We start from the raw sequence: 21,848 nt of genomic DNA on the forward strand, positions 1-21,848 counted from the left end.
ACTGTATGGTGACCTCAGATATGATTTTGTTTTTTTATTTCAATTTGCTTAAAAATAAGAAAAAATATTGTAGTTTATTTCACTTAAACACGAAACTATATCAAACTAACACTTTGCTGCTAAATCATGATCACTGAATAACTTTAAATGGTTTCAAAAGAAGAGCTACGAACAAGCCCGTTTCACGTGACCACGCCTCTAAAGAATACGTCATGCGTACGTGCTGATCAGGGCGTGTGCGTGCGGAGCAAGTAGAGGACGACATCAGCCCCGGTTGTCGGACATTCAGCTCGTAGATCCGTGCTGGGAGTTCGTCAGAAGAGGAGGAAGGAGATCCAGTCTGCATTTTTCGACATTTTATTTATTCTACGATATAGTAAATCCTACGTTATTAACCATGAAGATACTGTGGGCTGTCAGTGCCCTGTTGTTGAGCTGTTGGCGAGCCAATGCGTCCACAGGTAAGAATTTGGTGTCAGCCATGTTGGTTGTTGCTTGTAGACTTTGCCCGAGTACGAATAATTCGTTTGATATATTAATGTGTCAGCAATTCTGTATTTCGACGTCGCCAGCATTTTACCACAGTTTCTAATACAAAGCGAAGCGAACTAATTCAAAGTCGATAAGAAGCTGTCACATGCAGACGTGCTGGGTATTTTTCGTGCCGTTAAAATGCTAGCGACACATTTAGCTAATTTGCAATCGCAAAAGCTTTTCGGTTCATTTTGTGACAGCAGTTAAACATTAACGATGAAGGTTACATTTTTTTGGATGTTTTTCGTCCGATCATGTCGAACGCGTTCGATGAAGTGTCCTGACGCCCCTCAATGTGAGGGTGGTCGATCATGTGAGAGGTCTAATCGAAAATGTATGGTGGCTCAGTATGTTTGTTTATTGTAACGTTGGTACCAACAAAAATCGCAGTCGCGTAACATCTATCTGTTTGTAACGTGATAGTGAACTGCTGTTTTCACTGACATAGGCCATGTTTTCCAAAACAATGTTATTATATATGGGGAACATAATCTTAGTCATTTGGTAACGTCACGGCTTTAATTACTGCCTATAGGCTTGTAACAGCTAACGTACATTTACCTACAAGTACCGTATTGGTGAATCGCTGTGATGAAAAGGCCATCAGTTGTCTCTGATTGAGTCAACCAGTCGGCCCTATGAGCTCATAATACCGTGTCCTGACAGCAAACACCCATGACGCTGTCTGTCGTGCTCTTTTTCCTCTTATGGTTTTGTCGACCTGGGCCACATCTGCTTAACTTAATCGAGAAATGTATTATATTTATTTCATCCAGACATTGCCCTTTGCTTGGTTTACAGCGATCGCAATCCATTATCTGTTGGCTGTCGGCTGTCATCAGACACGCGCTTTATTCGTGAACATTAACTGGCAATAACTGAAATGACCCGAGGGATTAGGTGTGAACAACTTTTCAAAGGCACTATATGCCTTTTGTTTCCCACAGAAATGCAAGTGGTGGCAGTTTACCAGTCTTGCTCTTAAGCTGCATGAGAACTTTAAATGTTCAGAAATGTGCAACAGAGTGAGCTCATGCAAAATGTGCCAAAAGGTAGTGAAAGCTGTTGTCATCTTACATAGTACTGTAAATGTAAAATTTAATTGAAATTGTTTTAATACACAGTAAAACTCAGTGTTGCATACACTTAGAAAATACCCAAAGTGAATCATTTCCCTTCAGTGTTTCATCACCCCAAGGGATGGCTTAAGTAGTGTGACTTTAATTTTACAGAGATGGTACCAGTGACCAGACTGTTTATAAATGTTATGTGCATGTGCCCATTAGTAAAACACAAGGGGCTTTCATGCTACTCAATCTTTCCTGCTTTGGTAAGAACAGTTCTGGAAAACTGGATCTCCCTAGAGTTTCAGCATCTTCTCTATCTTAACTTTGGCATACAAATTAGGTTATGAGGCAGATAGACATGTAAGACTACTGTGTGTGAAAAAGCAGGATAAACCAGCTTTTTCACATATGTTAAATACTTGATTTTTTTCCCAGCAATTTGGTAAATGGTGTTAAATACAGACTCATTTTGTTATTGACCACAAGCAGCTTAACCTGCTTTCACTTAAATTATCCTTTTTTTGATAAAACCCTGCGGTCAAAGCAGTAGTGCTGCCACAGTCATTTTTGTTTTTTGATTATTAAAGTTGACATCCGTCTGATAATTGTGACAAATTTGCACTGGTCAGCTACAGCTGAATTATTACATTGGTTGAAGTGTGGGCTACTTGATTAGTGTACTCATCATAAAACAAATGAACTTCACATCCACTGTAGTTATTAGGGGCCATAAGTGATAAGCATTCATTTATTCCCTATAATCAAAGGTTATATATTTCCAACCCTTGCCCATGACTGAATAATGCACGGCTGAAATAAAAGCTTGAGCCAGCTGACCACTTTATACAATGTCACTTTTTCACTTTTTCGGTCATGCTGGAACCATTTACACCTGTCTCCTGTTAGAAAGAACATTACATTGTAGTGGCTTTTCCTGTTCAGGATGAAAATGTCCATGCACATTAATATGTGAATATTGAAAGTGGTGTAGGGATCATATAGCCTAGGTATCCTTTTGCATATCCTTTCTGCTTTTAAAAGTCAATGCCCATTGGAGTTGTTAATTTTCAACCAGCTAGTTGAATCAAAAATGTAATCAGACTTTCTATGGGGAAGATAAAGCATGCATACCCTCAGTTTGGATTTATTTGCCTCTCTCTACTTTTTGTGCTCGATAAATCTAATGTTATCTCTGAATTATGCAACTTTTTTTTTCAAATGTAAGATAAATGTATTAGATTCCAGGCGTTTGCGTGCATGGTTCAGGCTATTTAGCTAGTTCTTTACTGTACCTAACCACAAAAATACAGAGTATGACATTTGTTCTTACAGGCGTCTGAACATGCACTGTTATAGAGCAGAGGGTCGTAGTAGTAAATGACACCTTCTAGATTCATGTGTCTTGTCACAAGTGGGACTCTGACTATATTTAATTTTGAACTTTCATACAGCATGTGTTATGAAGGTGACCTTTGGCAATGGCTGGGAAGCCGTTACTGGATATGCATGGTAACTAAGGATCTTGTTGACAAGTTCACAATGATGCCTCTTTGTTTGGTCTTTAATTGACATGTGACAGTTGATGGGAAGTCTTTCTTTCTCAGCACAAAATGTAATATAGAGAAAGGGTGTGCATGTTTTTTTTTTTTTTTTTTTAGAGATGGCAAAAAATGTTTCTGAAAGGAGGGGAACATGGCCTGTGGTGTGAGAATGTTATTCTTCCCAGGACCCGCCTAAGTGAATAACACCCCCGAACACCAGTGAGTGGCCACTCTGCTTGTTATGCATGCAGAGAGCTGCAACACTGGGAAGACAACGAATCATATTCATTTCAGAAAACATTCAACATACACAATGCTTTTCCAACATCTTATGTAGTCTAAATATAGTCAGTTTCTGAATGTTTGCATTTCATTTGCCACTCAGTGGAGAGCAACTATGATGACCTCCATCTACCCTGATGTTACGTGCATGTAATCCATTAAATTGCTGGTCCAAATAGGTGTTATGTGTTGGCCTAGTGTGACACACTAACATAGTTGGGTGAATCTGGGTACAGGAATAACAGGCCCATCAGCCCAAATTGCCCAGTGCATGTCCATATCCTTTATGTCAGTGGTTCTCAAACTTTTTACACCAAGTACCACCCCAGAAAATACTTGCCTCTCCAAGTACCACCAAGTCGGGGGGGGGGGGGGGGAAGCTGTCTTAAAGATCATATTCATATATTCATATGTAAGAAATGACTCATATTTCACCCAAAAACCTGCTCTTTCATCTTATACAAGTTACTTAATTTAAACTTAAACGGTATCAATACTAGTCAAAATTTAGGCTTGAAAAAAATATATTAGTTTCTGACCTAAAAAAAAAATTTTTTGAGCTGTAAAACCTACACACTGACACAGCCATGTAAATTCACATGCAATGTCAGGGAGGGAGTGGGTATTGAGCACATTTACACACTGTTATCCCTTATTGGTGAAAGTGATGCTGTTACAACCATCCCCAGTCTTCCCTAATAACAATAATAATTAGCCTACTAATTACTAATTATAATGGCGGTACAATGATACGTCGTTTCATTTTTCAGCTCATACACGTTTGTTTTCACTCGGGTCCAAAAGCCACAGCACTGACAGAGCGTCATGTTTCCATGACGACTGGCCGGAAAAGATTAGCAGTGCCTCATGTTTATATGACCCCCGATCGTAAAAATAAAACTCTGAGAAGTAACACTAAACTTTAACATCAAAGACACACGTACGCAGTACACAAGTACGCAGGTTATTTGAAGCGCTGCTCAACGAGCCGCTCCAGTTGGACTGTAGCCGAGCTAACGGAGCTAGCGGAGCTAACGGAGCTAACAGAGCTAACGGAGCTAACAGGTAAACAGATACACGTGTGGTCGGAGCGGTGCCTGGACTTGTTTGCTGATAATGATGTCGGCATTTTCGGCAGGTTTTTGCTTGTATTTATACAGTCTCTATTCTATGGTATCATCACAACATCCTGCAAATGCATTTTTGGTCATTTTCGGCCGAAAATATGCGGTTGCCTGATTTTTTGATGCATCTGAAATGTATTTCATTTTATTTATGTTTAATTCGGTGAGTCTTTTGCGTACCACCTAGAGGGAGCCCACGTACCACTAGTGGTACGCGTACCACAGTTTGAGAATCACTGCTTTATGTCTTTCATGGATTTTTCTTTTTTAATTTTGATTTATTACGTAACATTTTTATCATTTCAGCCACATCTGCTTTTCATGGTCAATATCATCCATTGCACATTGTTTTGTTTCCATTGGAATGCTATTGAATGCTTTCATGTTTTTTGATATTGGTGTGTTTTTTTTTTTTTAAATTACCATTTTGCTGTAGCTGCATTAGGGATGTCTCAATAACAGTCCAAACAGCAAAGCCTCTAGGCAAGATAAATGCCCATAGAAACACTACAAATGAGGTGAACAGAATATAAACCACTCCAACTTAAATGCGTACAATTCATCTGCACCACAAAAAGCATTTCCCACATTTCTTCAAGGAAATGAAATATAACAGTAAAGGTTACTGCAAGGCTGTTGTGTCACAGTGAGAATGTTTTAGCTGTACATCCACAGTAAATTGGAAACTGAGTGTATGACTCGATGCTGCACTCTTTTCTGGGTTTGGGCCATCCCTAATAACCTGTCATGTTGCTTTCCTTATTTTTGTCTGAGAAGGTCAGAGTACCAAATAATGATCAAAATATTTCCCAAACTAGGTGTAAATGTTGCTCTGATCTTTGACTTTCTGTGTGCTTACTTTCATATTTTCATTTCATTTGTGTTTTATTAACTTTGTTTCTTTTTTCTTTCTTTTTCCTGTTTGCTTGTCTTTCTTCCATCATTGCCTTTAATCACCCATTCATGAAATCACCTGGCTTGCTTTATATTCACCAAATTCAAATTTTCTTAACATCTCTGCCTGCTGGAATGATTGTAAATGGGGTTGGGCGGGGGTTCAGCTGGGTTTATCAAGTCTCCCCTGTCTCAGATGAAGCTGGTCAATGACAGTGCAGAGCTACATTGTGAGGTGATAGGGAACCCCATCCCTGAAGTGCAGTGGTGGTTTGTTGAGGGCGAAGAGCCCAACGAAACCCTTACCCAGTTGTTTGATGGGGCACGGGATGACCATGTGTTAATAAATGCCACATATATAGCACACGCCACGAGCACCATTCACCTCACTAGCCTCACCCTCGACGACTCAGGCACATACGAGTGCCGCGCTTCCAACGACCCTGACCGCAATGAACTGAAGAAGACGCCAAAAATCAAGTGGATCCGCTCGCAGGCAAACATAATTGTGATTGAACGTGAGTGGCAGAGGAAGCATGAGGAGATGCTAGTCAAAGTATCTTGGCTGTTATCTCCTCATTAGTAAAGTCCCGGCCATTCAGCTCCTGTTACACTCAAGTCTCATGCTTCCCAGTCCAATACCCTCTTTCGTCCTGCTTCACCCAGTATACACTCTCCCTCTCCTCAAAAGCTCCAAACTTGTCCTGTAGTAGAGTGTAAACCTGGTCATAAAGTGTGACCGGGTCACCCCCTAATCCCATATTCCCTGATACAAAGCATGTCTTCAATCTGATGCCTTTTTTTTTTGCCTCATATCAAGGCTTAGGTGAGAGGTTTAGATCCATATAATACTGGTCATAAGGTTGGAAATTTGCAAATGGCTCCTGCAGGAAAAAGTGTATGATTATGTAATCATTCTTAGAAAAAGGGGTGTCAGATTACTTGATTAGTATTGCTTCTTGGTAGATAGACACATTGATAGCGTTTTCCTGAATTGATACTAACACTGGCAATACCCCTCTTTGTTTGTGCTTGTAGACCATTCCTGTGACTTATAACCTGCTGAAATGTAGGCACAGAAGATGGCAACTAATTATTAGGGATACCTTGATCAAGGTTTTGCTTTCTTCTTTTTGTCATCAATACGATTATTGCATAGTTTTCTTCTCTACTTGGACCTCCAACAGGGGACTGCCTAACTTGATGAAAGGACCACGAAAAGTAATCTGTATAGTCAACAACATTGCTTATGCTTTGTCAATTGCATATTTTAAAACAAAATTATCTGATAATGATGGGTGGCAAATGTATTGGGGCATCCTTACTAAGTATTAAAGTTGACTTCTTAGCCATGAGGTATCTTTCTGCCTTCTCGTCCAGTATTATTTTTAAAGAATTGGTTAATTCCATTACCTGATTGAAGCAAAAATAATAATATTAAGATGTGAGTAGCAGTGAAACTGCCATCAGGTTTTATTCCCTCTTGTTGCTTCTTCTGCATGTATTTATTAAAATATCTTTTCCCTGTGGTCTTTTGTAGATAACTGTGTCAATTAGCTTTCAGTACAACACCTCTACCCCCTCCATTCTACTGTTGGTGGGACAGATCTCCTGATTTGGGGGAACTTGTTCCACCTTTCTTGGAAAGCTCTGTGCAGTAGTACAGAACTTGTACAAGTGCCACACCATTTCCCTTATTAAATATGTGAGAACAGATTTGTTTCCCTTCCCACCATTGCAGGAAAATAGAAAAACAATTCTTTCAACACTCAACAATTGCCTCTACAAAGAATATTTGTAACGCAACCCATATTTACAGCCTGGTGACAGTAAAAAGAATAACTGAGGACGAATTCAGCCAAGTGCTGTCATTAGTTGACCTTTTCCCACTTTGCCTATGTTTAATTTCTTGGAGTGAGTGTGTGAGCATATGACCAACATGTATAAGATGTCCATGACCATCAAATCATTCATTTGATGAAGACAATTGTTGAGTGTTGTACCAATAGAAGTTATAGCTTAATGACTCCCCCATTACCTTGAGATCAGTAAATAATGGTTAGGCTGGTAAAATGTGTTGTCTAAGACTTCATAAATGATGCTCAGTGGCTATAAGGGGAGTATTTTTTTTTTTTTTTTTGTAAAAGAACAGAATCAGAAATGATCTCGGCTTGTTTTTTGTTTATTTAAAGCTCCATCCATTGTTAAGGAACCTGCTGAGGTCATCAACCAGACCTCTGCAGTCCTGACCTGCAACCTGACAGACACCAGCCTTCCCATCAAAGGATCCCACTGGATGCACAATGGCGAAATCATTGAAACCTCCAGGTCTGCCCTTCCTTCACCTTTCACAGAGCTCAAGTAAGTAAAGTAGACTGTTTAGGTGTGTCACTTGTGTCAATAAAGCTGTTGGTCCTGATGGGAATATATGTCCATATGCTGTTTCATACAGGCTGGTAAAGCAGAAGAATTAATTTGCAGTTGGGTTTTGGAAGTTGCAATTCAGTGAATGGTTGAGCTGCATGGATGAACTGAGGAGAGAATATACAGAAATATGAACCTAGTATCATTGATGTAGAGGTATTTAACCATTCCTCGGCCTCAGAGAGAACTATGTTTGATTTACATATCCTGCTTTGTCCTTTTGTTCTGATTATTATGCTGTCCATATCTCTGTCTGCTCCTGAAGTATTCTACCATCTTTATCTTCTGATGTTCTATCTCCTACACATTGCCTTTTGCTTTTTGTCTCTCATCCCTCCCCCTCTCGTGTTCTTCCCTTCCTCCCTGGCTGCCTCCATCAGCAGCAGAGCTTGGGGCACCATTGAGGCATTCACCGCTCTTGATTAGCAGAGAGATGGACCGTGCAGACGTGCAGCTTTGCCAGTAGTCTTGGCAGCAGGGATAAGCGCCCCTAGCAGCGTGCTCACTTGCCCTGACCTTAATTCCCCATTAGATAGCGCAGGAAAGGCTGTACAGGACAGCAGCACCAAACAAAAGTGTGATTGTGATTGCGTGGGGAAATTTTGAAATATTTGTTGCATGGACACGCAGCTTTATCTCAACTCCTAGTTCTTCAGTACAAACAGGTTTCTATTTGGGATTTTGTACTTAGTTAGGTGGATAACTAATCATTGTCAACAGTGACAAAATTCGCCGCTTGCCTAATGCTAAATCTGCCAGAAAAACGCACTTGGTGTATATTTATGACTGTTGAATGGGACTCTCAAATCCAGAATTGTTTTCCTTTGCGTAGGTTGGAAAAGATCACCCACACATCTGCTGGAAAGTACGATTGTGTGTTCGAGACTGTGCCAGAGGTGAAGCAGACGATTGAAGTCAAAAGTAAGCACTTTTCTATTGATATACAGACAACTTAAACTGTCACTATCAAGTATAAGTTTTAGATTGCATCTCATTGCAAGAACTGTCAACAAGGTAACCAGGATTTGTCATGTGATGTTTTTCTTGACATCAAGTCCTGATAATTTAAAGAGGACGTGTTTCACCTTTTCCCATTCTTATAGTTTTTTCTTATATCTTTTCATACATGTGTGATCTATAGGGTCACAATGCTAGAAGTTTACACCAAACACAGTAAATGCATCAGGGCAAAACACAGAGTTCTCCTTTGTATGAAATGCCACGTTTGGGGTCTAGACCTTACTCCCTAGACTTATTGATATCAGTACGTCCTTTGGACCAGTCCACCTGTAAGCTGGACACCTCCCCGCCAAGCTTGTCACACCCCATCCACCGTATGGATGTGGCCTTTTCTCCACAACATAAAATTATTTTCTATTCATGAACTACTGATACTACCCTGATTTACTTGGAATGCATCTATGTGTAGCCAGACAGCTAGATTAGTTGTTAGTTCAGTTACTGACAAACTGAATGTTAGTTTGCATCAAAAGAATTTCCCGCAAGGGATTAATAAAGTTTAGAACACGGCTCTCTTGAATACTCGATTCTGATTGGTCAATCACCAATATTCTGCGGTGTTTATTTCTCGATAGACCACCGCTGAGCGGACCGTTGCTAGGGACTCCATAGCAACGGCCGACTCTGCATGTCCGGTCACGGCATAATACATCCATGGGTCACGGCCGCTGTTTTGCTGAGCCTCCTCCCGTTGTCGTGCATTTGAAGCCTTTGATAATCAATCAGTGGATCGATGGATTACCGTAGTCGTACCTGTCATAAACAAGAGATTATGGGGTGCGTTTGTGTCGCGGAGCTACAGAGAGGAGAGGAGCTGTATGGTCAGAGGTTCTGATGCAAGTTTACTTTTCAGCCACGATATGGAAATAAGGAGCCTCCACTCTCCCTGTAACAGGTTACAAGTCGTTTATCTAACATCACAATTAGTCCGAAGCTGTTTAATGACGGTAAAAATGAAACATAAAGTAAATATCCTGCATAGTTTCTCTTTTCTGTGCTGCGCTGGTCAGATCGGCGTCCCAAGCAACGGTCTAATTTTACATGAATAAAATCTCTTTTTATCATTATTTTGTGTTACATTATTGAATAATTTAGTTGTAGGCCGTGTTCTAAGCGGGATAATGTATAGTTGGTCGGTTGTTATGGAGAAATAAACCCCTTCATGTTGTATGAAACCCCTCCGCTTCGCGTCGGGGTTCCATACAACCTGTCGGGGTTTATTTCTCCATAACAACCTCCGAACTATACATTATCCCTTACTTAGAACACGGCTCTCTTGAATACTCGATTCTGATTGGTCAATCACCAATATTCTGCGGTGTTTATTTCTCGATAGACCACCGCTGAGCGGACCGTTGCTATGGAGTCCCTAGCAACGGCCGACTCTGCATGTCCGGTCACGGCATAATACATCCATGGGTCACGGCCGCTGTTTTGCTGAGCCTCCTCCCGTTGTCGTGCATTTGAAGCCTTTGATAATCAATCAGTGGATCGATGGATTACCGTAGTCGTACCTGTCATAAACAAGAGATTATGGGGTGCGTTTGTGTCGCGGAGCTACAGAGAGGAGAGGAGCTGTATGGTCAGAGGTTCTGATGCAAGTTTACTTTTCAGCCACGATATGGAAATAAGGAGCCTCCACTCTCCCTGTAACAGGTTACAAGTCGTTTATCTAACATCACAATTAGTCCGAAGCTGTTTAATGACGGTAAAAATGAAACATAAAGTAAATATCCTGCATAGTTTCTCTTTTCTGTGCTGCGCTGGTCAGATCGGCGTCCCAAGCAACGGTCTAATTTTACATGAATAAAATCTCTTTTTATCATTATTTTGTGTTACATTATTGAATAATTTAGTTGTAGGCCGTGTTCTAAGCGGGATAATGTATAGTTGGTCGGTTGTTATGGAGAAATAAACCCCTTCATGTTGTATGAAACCCCTCCGCTTCGCGTCGGGGTTCCATACAACCTGTCGGGGTTTATTTCTCCATAACAACCTCCGAACTATACATTATCCCTTACTTAGAACACGGCTCTCTTGAATACTCGATTCTGATTGGTCAATCACCAATATTCTGCGGTGTTTATTTCTCGATAGACCACCGCTGAGCGGCCGTTGCTAGGGACTCCATAGCAACGGCCGACTCTGCATGTCCGGTCACGGCATAATACATCCATGGGTCACGGCCGCTGTTTTGCTGAGCCTCCTCCCGTTGTCGTGCATTTGAAGCCTTTGATAATCAATCAGTGGATCGATGGATTACCGTAGTCGTACCTGTCATAAACAAGAGATTATGGGGTGCGTTTGTGTCGCGGAGCTACAGAGAGGAGAGGAGCTGTATGGTCAGAGGTTCTGATGCAAGTTTACTTTTCAGCCACGATATGGAAATAAGGAGCCTCCACTCTCCCTGTAACAGGTTACAAGTCGTTTATCTAACATCACAATTAGTCCGAAGCTGTTTAATGACGGTAAAAATGAAACATAAAGTAAATATCCTGCATAGTTTCTCTTTTCTGTGCTGCGCTGGTCAGATCGGCGTCCCAAGCAACGGTCTAATTTTACATGAATAAAATCTCTTTTTATCATTATTTTGTGTTACATTATTGAATAATTTAGTTGTAGGCCGTGTTCTAAGCGGGATAATGTATAGTTGGTCGGTTGTTATGGAGAAATAAACCCCTTCATGTTGTATGAAACCCCTCCGCTTCGCGTCGGGGTTCCATACAACCTGTCGGGGTTTATTTCTCCATAACAACCTCCGAACTGTACATTATCCCTTACTTAGAACACGGCTCTCTTGAATACTCGATTCTGATTGGTCAATCACCAATATTCTGCGGTGTTTATTTCTCGATAGACCACCGCTGAGCGGACCGTTGCTAGGGACTCCATAGCAACGGCCGACTCTGCATGTCCGGTCACGGCATAATACATCCATGGGTCACGGCCGCTGTTTTGCTGAGCCTCCTCCCGTTGTCGTGCATTTGAAGCCTTTGATAATCAATCAGTGGATCGATGGATTACCGTAGTCGTACCTGTCATAAACAAGAGATTATGGGGTGCGTTTGTGTCGCGGAGCTACAGAGAGGAGAGGAGCTGTATGGTCAGAGGTTCTGATGCAAGTTTACTTTTCAGCCACGATATGGAAATAAGGAGCCTCCACTCTCCCTGTAACAGGTTACAAGTCGTTTATCTAACATCACAATTAGTCCGAAGCTGTTTAATGACGGTAAAAATGAAACATAAAGTAAATATCCTGCATAGTTTCTCTTTTCTGTGCTGCGCTGGTCAGATCGGCGTCCCAAGCAACGGTCTAATTTTACATGAATAAAATCTCTTTTTATCATTATTTTGTGTTACATTATTGAATAATTTAGTTGTAGGCCGTGTTCTAAGCGGGATAATGTATAGTTGGTCGGTTGTTATGGAGAAATAAACCCCTTCATGTTGTATGAAACCCCTCCGCTTCGCGTCGGGGTTCCATACAACCTGTCGGGGTTTATTTCTCCATAACAACCTCCGAACTGTACATTATCCCTTACACAGTGACCGGTACTGTCCACTATGCCTTATAAACAATGTGGCCTATATTTCTTGATTTTACAAATGATTGTAAAGTTATAAATGCAGCCTTGTTAATTGTGATACAAAAAGACACTTCTACTCTTACTATGTCGTGAATTGGGGTATCAGAGACGTAATTTACATTGTTGGTGGATTCGATTGATCTGATTGTGGGTTGGTTTTGCTTGAGGATTTTTATGTTAACCGTTTAAACTGCGGTGAGATAAACAGTGAAACTGGGTGCTTGCTGACCTGGTATTTCCCTTTCATCCCCACTGCGTGATTGATCAATATTCTATAATAGATATGAGCTCTGATATCCTAATGGTCTTTGATATCCGACCTGCTCTGCACAATATCTCATTCTGTGCCAGAGGCATCTGAAAACTGGATGTTATGAGCACAAGTGGGAGGTAAAGGAAAAATCACCAGTGTGGCAATGATTTAGAATTAGGGATGTTGGAACAGTAAAAACTGGAAATTGGTCATAGAAATCCATATAACAATTAGACATGTAACTGTGGAAATATTGCATCAGTTCCTGGTTTCAGATTATTAGGTGAAGGTACCTCTTGTCCTGTTTTAATGGGTTTCTCTCCTTGCTCTAGCGCTTCCCCATGTTTATTCCTACAAGCACTCTGAGCATGGGAATGAGAAGGACAAAGGTGTGCTTGTTTGTATGAGCCATGGCTACCCCCTGCCCACTGAATGGAGCTGGTTCAAAAAGGAGGAAGATGATTCCAAAATGGTACGTTGTCATATTGGCTGTCTTATGGCTTACATTTCATCCTAGCCAGAGAACACAAATACTAACATTTTACACCCCATTATTAAGTTCATGGTTTGTTGGCTGCAAATGATCAATGTCCAATACTCAAATTGTAAAATGAGATCAGCGCATCTCTCTTTTTATTTGTCTAATATGTTGCTTAAACACAACCCGCAGCCCATCGTCAATGGCACTGGTGACAGATTTGAGATCAAGAGCACCCCAAACAAGACCACTCTGACCATTAGCGACCTGAGCATCCAAAGCGACATTGGAGATTACGTCTGCAGTGGAACCAATGAGATTGGCACCGCCGATGAAAAGATCCACCTGCGTGTCCGCAGTCGCCTGGCCGCTCTCTGGCCCTTCCTTGGCATCGTGGCTGAGGTCATCATCCTGGTGACCATCATCTTCATCTATGAGAAGAGGAGAAAGCCTGATGAAGTCAACGACGGTATGTACGCCATTGCCTACACCATCACCTTAGGCAAACTAGTAGCACTGTGTGATTTTTAAAATGATGTGTCATTCATTTCAACGAGGCCACTTCATCAGCACAGTGAGGATGGCGAAATGATGGTGACGGATGATTATAACAAGACAACAGCCGTTGGCTCATTTGTCAGTCATATTAGCAGTTCACATTACTTTGTAACTTGAATAGGTTAGTTCTGCTATTTTACCTTGGAACCACCACAACACAAAATGAAGACATTACTTTATGATAACTTAAATCAGTAGTAAAATCTTGTCTCATACTTAAGTGATGTGCTACTAATTATATTAATTTTTTCAACAGCCATGGAGAGCTGAAAACTTAATTCATCAACTAGCTATAATTGTTGGTAAATTACAAAACATGACCATTGTTCTTTTCTTACTAATTACTAAGGTTTTGGTAGGATAAAATACCCTCAACTGCAAGCCACCAAAAAGAAAGTACATTTTTAAAGGTCCAATGTTGTACAAAGTAAGATTTTCATAGTGCTGCGTTAACACTGTTGTAGTGTGAAGTAGCATAGTGCTCAGTCCATCGAGAAATGTACAAACCTCATATTTAGACTGTCTTAAAAAAAAAAGGTGTAAGGACATCCTTAATTTTGTGATGTCACAACACAGAAATCAACTCTCAGGCAGGCCCCCGAATTCAAGCTACCAGCCCATCATCCGGCCTTACAATTAGGTTATTCTGTGTTTTATATATGGTAGGCTATGTTTTATCACTCAACACACTCCGACAAGAGGTTCAGACACTTCCTGAAGGAGCATATGTGGAAATTGTGATGTTTTTGGTGAATCTCATGGATATGTGATAAAACACTGGGGGCACTGTGGGGCCTTTTCCCAAACTACAACTCAACTTTTTGTCAGCAAACCGTGTCGTCTGGTTTGATATGTGACTTAGAGAATTTAAAGGAACCTATTATAAACACAACTGTAGATAAGGATGGTACCTTTCACATTTAAACCAATACGGTACCAATACCTGGTTACTGGTAACCAAAACCAGTATGCAACAGTACCTGTTTTCAGCACTTTGTGGTAATTTTAATTATTTTGTTTAAAAAAAAAAAAAAAAAAATCATACATTTTTGGCCCTAACCATCACGTCCAGTGGGGTTAGGGCCATTGAGAACTGTGACAGCTCTGTTATCAATGTGTTTGTGAGGGAGAGAGTGCGGCAAGGAGGGGCAATGTGCTGCGTGCAGCTCTATGAGGAAAATATGATTTTACACATGTTGTGTCTGCGTCAACCAGACTACTCCATTATCTCACAGACATGAGGGTGTATTCAGGTACCGAAATGTGGTATCGTTTGATTTCAAGTGAATCAACACTCGTGATTACTGTAGGAATTTGGTGGATAGAAATAAATGTACCGAATTCAGTACTCATCCCTAATTATAGATCTCATTTACTGAACTGTGAGTGGAGCGGATTCAGGGCCTTCCATTAGCAAACTGGACACTGTTGAGGTCAAGCATCGATCTTTAGGTGAAGATGTATGGAATTAGTTGCATGCATCCAATGTGAACCCTTATTGTCTTTTGGTTTTTGTCATTATTTACGTTTTAAAAATATAAATCAGGAATTGGCTTTCGTCTCTGTGTAAACACTGTTACAGAAATTATTATTTTTATTATTTACATTTTTACTTCTCTGTTCGCTGCTGATTTTGCATTTTGGTAAGTGAACAAAAAACTGCATGTCAGACTGAAGTGGTTGGGCTGAGATGACGGCGTGGCAAAAAGCTATGGGAGCCTGAATGAATTGCTTTCATAGTCACCACTTCTAAGAGGAATGTGCTCAAAAGATTTGGTCACTCTTTCACTGGCCCGGCAAAATAAATATGGAGCAAGCTTCAACTATTTTCTTTCTATTTCATTTCTTGGCCTTTTTTAAAACTGTGTTTGAGCCAATGAAAGAGTCAATTGAGACACTCAAGACTAGTGTTATGGTTTGACATGACATTGGATAGGTTGAAAAGGGAGAGGTTTCAGCGTTCTGTGTGCATGCTTCTTTCTGCATCTTGTATTTATGCATGATCAAAGAAAGGCAACCACCTTCTCAAGACCTATATACCATTTGTCTCATTCACCATTTGGCCACAGAGAGGCTACACTTGGCCTTGCCTCGCAAATGTGCTCTTGGCTCTGGTGTTTATACTGCCACTATACCTGCCAGGTTGGGGGTTAGCTCTGCTGGTTTACCGTGTTTATCACAATGTGGCCTCTGCAGTGTTCCTTTGGTTTCATTTGCTTGTTTGCATGAGCCTCTGTGATGCCAAGGGGTGACTCAGGACAAGGTACAAAAATGTTTATAAATGGCAGTTTTCAAATGTTGAAAAGGCATACCACAGTCTATTAAAGGACAATGAGTAATGTGTGTTTGATAGAACACAACTAATTATTATATGTTTCACAAATTATCGTTCAAGGATTTTGTTGTATCATTCATTGTCAGAAACACAACAGGTGGGCATGCTTCAGTCCATGTTTAGTTGGATTTGATCATAACTCCGTTGGACTCATGTTGCAGAGGATGTTATGTTATAACATTTGCTTCCATCATTTGTGGGGAGGGGGCATGTATTACTCACCCTAGTCACAGACATGAAAGCAGCTATCATCTGACTTTTTTTTTTTGTTTTCCTTCTTTCACTGACAATTTCTAGATGACGACTCAGGATCCGCTCCTCTGTAAGTACTCTCAGCAACTTGGCGCCTTGATTTTCAACATTGTCTTATGTCGTTACAAAACATTTCACACTCATTTTTGCTCTACTTTTTTGTAGGAAGAGCAATTCTACTGCAAATCACAAAGAGAAGAATGTGAGGCAAAGGAACTCTAACTAAAAGTGGAGAGAGGTATGTATGTAAGGGGAAAAATCAATTTCCGAGTTTTTCTTAAAATTAAAAAGAAAAAACTGCAGCTGGACAGTACAAGAAACCCATTCGATTCCATATGTTTGGATCCGACATGTGACAGTTTGTGTCTAAGCTATAAACAATGTACTTTTTCCTCCCTAGATGGACGGGCAGATGGCAGTCCAGAATTCAACTGCTGTGTGGCACATTATACTGTGCACCCTGCGATTTTAAGTACCATTTTGTGCTTGGGTGTTAATGTTTTAAGAAACCGAATGATTTCCTCCTGTTTTGTTTTCTTCTATAATCTTCTCCACATTGTGAAGCCAGAGAAAATAGTGTGAAGTAATGTCTGCTTGAGGCCGTGGGGCAAATATTGCATGAGTTTTCAATGCTGTTCTAGCAAAGTGTGTGTTCGTGGTTAATCATTAGAATGTTCACATGAGGAATGCTTAGTTTACGGTTAATTCCTGATCATGCTGAAGCTTCGTACACTGACCTCACAGTTGTCAGCCTTTCCTTTTATATTCTCCTATTTGGAATGGGGACTTGTCAAACAGCAGAGGTTCTGTTTAGAGGGTCTGAAACCTTTCTGATACATCACTGCCATTTTTACAGCAACGACTGGAGTGTATTTGAGTTCATGTGTTTGATCTGTCCCCATACCAACTACAACCCTCCCTTTAGCAGAGTTCTAAACTTTGCCTTAATAAGCACCATTTCTCTTGTCTTTTTGCATTTTGTTAACTGTTGCAAGATTAAAATGTGACAGGTAAAATGAAATGCAGAAATGACTAGGATTCAATGTTTGCTAGGTTTTGTTGCCATAAGAAATTACAGTTTTAAGTAGGAAAGCTTTTGTCCTTTAAATCTTGCTTTTACTTCATTTTAATATTCACATTTTTGAATTAAGTTTTAGTCACCAATTTTTTGTTGCTGATGTCACATCCACAGTAAAAAATCTTATGAGGACCAAGTGCAAGAGATGTAACTTCTGTTGTGTCATTGAATGCAGCATAGTACACTGATGTTTAAAACTACAGATATTAATTTAATAAGATGTTTTTCTTTTTCACTTAATGTGAAGGAAAAAAACGTTTTCTGTGCGATAGTTGGACCGTTGTCTATGTTCCCTTCGCTGTGTAGACGATTCAGAAGCCATAATGTTCCATTTAACCTGAGTAGTGTTGTGATTGGATGTTACCATTTCAGAGTTACACAAATAAAAAGAGATCTGGCCAAATTTGTGTGAATTGTTGTACCTTTCAAGGACACGGAACACCATCTGTTGTACAACTTTCACAAACTGAATAAAGGTATTGGATTTTACCTGTCTCTTTATTTGTTCAATTTTACTCAAATAGGTGACTTATCAAGGAATACATTTTTACCAAAAAAAATGTCTTGCAAGTAAGACATGAGAATATTTTATTAAAATGTTTTATTAAAAGTGTCATCAATTTAGTAACCTTCAAATCCAAATACTTCTCTTATTCTTATCTTTACACACTATTCTATGCATAAAACAGAGCCACTCAAAAAAGAAAAGTACTGTGAAGTCATGGGTTGGTTCACCATTTCTTGTCATGTATCTCTAAATGTAGTTGCTCCATATGCAAAATGAAACGGGTTTTACTTGCTGTAATCATTACTGGAGGAATATGTCCTGGTCTTAACTTCTACTGGTTGTTAGGTATACCAGTCCTGACTTGTTATCTATAATAACTGAAGTCTGTAGAACTTACTGAAAGACTTAAAAAAAAAACTACTCAAAGAGAGAGAGAGTTCCCTTTCTTATCTCTTACTGAATTGAAGACATGATTACAGCAAATTCAAAACTTCATTGTGTTTTAGGGCACTGTAGTGTTTACAAGACAGACTTGGAGAGAAACTGGGAGCTAGAACACTAAAAGCTTGACCTTTTAGAAACTTCTCTGCAATTTTGGCCTGTATCCAGAACTGCCTTAAAATGAGCCATCAGAGCTTATGTAACTTTGTGATGTCACAACTATACAACCAAAGCACAGCCATGCTCCAATAACTGTTCATCTGTACAACATATATCCAGGATATTTGTTTTTTGAGTGCTCTTTAAATTTCATCAAAACTTCAATTTAAACACTAGAAAAGTTTCAAATGTGGGAAGTTTAGGCCAAAGAAGAGACTGCAACAGAATATTGACCTTTAAAGAAGTGACCAGAAACCACTGTAAACATTTACTCAGAAGCAGAAGCCAATGTTCAGTTTGGTAGGTAATCTTGGTAGTAAAGTCCATTTGATCCCTCAGAAAACCTGGGAGTGCAATCCGTGCACTTCTCCACAAGATGGAGCTGTTGAATCAAGAGAGTGGGTGCTCAGCATTTGAACAAACCACGATCCACGTAAAGCAACAGGCAGACGCTGTTGGATGCTCCCAGTCTAGTTAACAAAGCTTACATGTAGGCAGCTAGTGAAATCCTGATTCACTGATGAGTGATTACCCTGCCCTCAGCTTTTTTTTTTTTTTTTTTTTTTAATTAAAGATAGGCCTATCTGAGATCAGCATAGTGGACGGCAAACGATGGTGAACTTGGTTGGTTCTAGTGACCTTCATGTGTCACCTTTGTCCAGATTCCCCCTGTTTCCTTCAGGTAAGTCTGTTCATGTATAGGCTACAGATAGGCTAACAACAGGTCCAGGCCTATATTATTCGATTTATTTAAGAGCAAGTGAGAATTTTCTTTCCAGTTTAGCCTGCACTGTAAAGCTGGGTGTGTCCTGCTGCTTTGACAAATGTGCTTTCCTTTGTTCACATTTTCTTCAGTGACTACCTGTATATGGTTGTAGCCCAAGGGTAACGCTGTCTTCTGTCATCCTTCCCCTCCCCTCCTCTCCTACCCCCTCCCAAACACACAATAACAGAGGCCAGGTTGCAGCCATAGCAACGCCGCTGGTGCGCTGTTATCCCAAAGTGTTGTGAATGGAAAGCAGAGGGCTGTTGCTGGTGCTGCCTTGAACTCCTCAGCCCCTTCTTCCTCCTCCTCCTCCTCCTCCTCCTCCTCCTCCCCTGCCGCCGCCCAGTCTCGCCGGGTTCAAGGTACGGAAGTGTGTCTGTCCGTCTTTGTCGGACAGTCATGGACGAGCCGGAGGATGGCGAAGAGGACTTCAAATTCCGGCGGCGCCGACCACCTCAAGTCACCAACTTGACCGGATGTGAGGACCATGGGAGCCAGATGAAGAAATTTATGCCGGGAGGCGGAGCCGCGTCCGTTGCGCGTAAAAACTCCAACAACAATGAGCTCTGGCTCTTCCAAGACGAGGACCCCGCGCCTCTGAGTGCCAGTGGCAGCGCAGCCTCCGCTCTGTTTCGCCAGAGGGATGCTGCTGGCGGTCGAGGCGGCTCAGAGTCAGAGCAAAGGAGTGGAGGGGACACAGTCTCAGAGACAGGCGAAATAGGAGAGGGGGCCATCGGTATGATATGCAACAAAAACGGAGATTGTAGAAGGGACCCGACTAGTTCAGGGAGCCTTTACTCTCTCCTCTCAAGGCAGGCAGATGGAGTAGTGGCAGCAGCAGAAGACGGCAAGGGGCAGGCTGCGAGCATGGACGGCTCTGTCACTTCACCGGGGTCCCTGAGACAGGGGCCGGGGGCCGAGGTCATGACAGTGGCAGGGATGGACAAAAAGGACTCGAGAGTTTCCTTCTCCAATGCCCCAACTAGTAAAGGACAGACTCCGAGTCAGCAATCGAGAAATTCGGTCACATTCTCTAAAGCCGAGGATGGCTCTCAGATAGTGCCGGATGAAGGAGACTCCAGGGGGAATCAGACATACATGCAGCGGCAGTTTAGTTCCATGCTGCAGCCCGGAGTTAACAAGTTCTCCCTGCGCATGTTTGGCAGCCAGAAGGCAGTGGAAAAAGAGCAAGAGCGCGTGAAGTCAGCGGGTAATTGGATTATCCACCCATACAGCGACTTCAGGTATGGGTCCAATTGAGTTAGGTTCATAAACAGTGCATCCTCTTAGACTGAGTAGGTCTGCATGGAAGATAAGGAGCTTTTTTTGTGTCTGACTGATTCTATGATGTCTTATTAACATATTGGCAGCTCTTCTCCGCATCAAACAACTTTATGTGATGAAATAAAAAATAGAATACAATGGAAGATACTAAAATAATGCTCATATAATTCACCTTGGAAATAGACAACTAACTATAATTATTCATAAATCCTACGGCAAAAGGAGACATGTAACGGCAAAGAAATACAAATAGAGTTGAAAAACACAGCGCCTATTGAAAAGCCTGATTTATGCCAAATTGTCAAAAATTCTGCAACTTATCCTTTTCATACAACACTGCACAAAAATGATGTATTTTACCACTTCTCAGGAATGTGTGACATCCCACTTTTTAAGTGGCTTATAAAAACATATTTTCCTCTTTATAAAAATAGCAAGACTGCTCTGCGCACAATCTGATTAGATTAGTCCAGTCTTCGGAGCAACCCTACCTTACAGTGGGGAAAAACTGCGATAACTGCAGTACGATTTATGTATTTGTAACATGCAAGTGTCCATAAAGAGGATCAGTTTAACGACGTTGGTCTTAAAGATGGACCTGGTGTGAAGTTGGAAAAGTTGCGTCGCTGAGCTGAAATGCGTCGGTACAGTTGTTTCAGCACCGAGGACAGTTCCTCCTGTGCAAAACAGGGCTGATCTGAAGGTTAACCCAGACGATTTGAGACGCGACTTAAATATTATGAAACTTTCTATAGAAGAGAAAACGTAGTATTAATTAATTAATTAGACTGATTTCCATGCACTGTTCTATCTTTACAATGAATAGGACATTCGTGACTCAGCAACACACTTAGTCAGTTCCTCCCTTTGCAGTCTCCATCTTACTTCTATAGCTGATCAGACAGCAGTCTCAGGTAATGCACCTCAACAAGAATGACTAGAAACAGTTCAAGTCTAGTCTAACAAGTCGCAACTACTGATTATTGATATTAATTAATCTGGCAGCAACTTTCTGGATTATTGCATTCATAGGTCAATGCAATTATCAGTAAATTTCAAAACCAAATCACATCTTCCATTATAACAGTTTCCTAAAATCAAAAGTGATGCTTTCAAGTGCAGTAAACAAACAATCAGATTGTCTGACCAACAATCAGAAACCTAAAACTAATCACTTTGCCGGCCTGTCACACAAGAAAGAGAAGACATTTTTACTTGATAATGTGATTAAGCAGTTGTCCTGTCGACAGTGCATTGCTTCAA

The 21,848-nt window shown here is 40.8% G+C and overlaps 2 protein-coding genes across 3 annotated transcripts in view; both read left to right on the forward strand.

Annotated features, from left to right (window-relative positions):
• The first annotated feature begins 234 nt into the window (after nucleotides 1-234).
• Nucleotides 235-17,916, forward strand: bsg (basigin). 2 transcript variants are annotated; one of them, XM_083970400.1, is made up of 8 exons: nucleotides 235-461; nucleotides 7,635-7,803; nucleotides 8,699-8,787; nucleotides 13,059-13,198; nucleotides 13,397-13,673; nucleotides 16,395-16,419; nucleotides 16,515-16,587; nucleotides 16,750-17,916. In XM_083970400.1, exons 1-7 carry the CDS (start codon nucleotides 398-400, stop codon nucleotides 16,573-16,575), a joined length of 825 nt encoding a protein of 274 aa, XP_083826526.1. In that variant the 5' UTR covers nucleotides 235-397; the 3' UTR covers nucleotides 16,576-16,587; nucleotides 16,750-17,916. The 2 variants fall into 2 exon arrangements, with proteins under 2 accessions (XP_083826526.1, XP_083826527.1); XM_083970401.1 differs by lacking the exon at nucleotides 235-461 and adding an exon at nucleotides 5,573-5,960.
• A 1,865-nt stretch (nucleotides 17,917-19,781) lies between these two features.
• Nucleotides 19,782-21,848, forward strand: part of hcn2b (hyperpolarization activated cyclic nucleotide-gated potassium channel 2b) — a gene marked incomplete at its 3' end in the record, with an annotated part of 43,768 nt that continues 41,701 nt past the window's right edge. The window contains exon 1 of the mRNA XM_083969810.1: nucleotides 19,782-20,545. Within this exon, the coding sequence (XP_083825936.1) occupies nucleotides 19,800-20,545 (746 nt within the window). The 5' untranslated portion in view covers nucleotides 19,782-19,799. The remainder of the gene's footprint in view (nucleotides 20,546-21,848) is intronic.

Source organism: Trachurus trachurus, assembly GCF_905171665.1.
Source record: "Trachurus trachurus genome assembly, chromosome: 4".
NCBI classification, from domain to species: Eukaryota; Metazoa; Chordata; class Actinopteri; order Carangiformes; family Carangidae; genus Trachurus; species Trachurus trachurus.

Excerpts from the sequence above, each read along its gene's own strand:
- bsg (XM_083970401.1), top strand. The coding sequence starts at position 5,588 with ATGGGGTTGGGCGGGGGTTCAGCTGGGTTTATCAAGTCTCCCCTGTCT. Across the intron at positions 7,804-8,698 it reads TCACCTTTCACAGAGCTCAA|GTTGGAAAAGATCACCCACA; the intron begins GTAAGTAAAGTA and ends TCCTTTGCGTAG. Across the intron at positions 16,420-16,514 it reads GACTCAGGATCCGCTCCTCT|GAAGAGCAATTCTACTGCAA; the intron begins GTAAGTACTCTC and ends ACTTTTTTGTAG.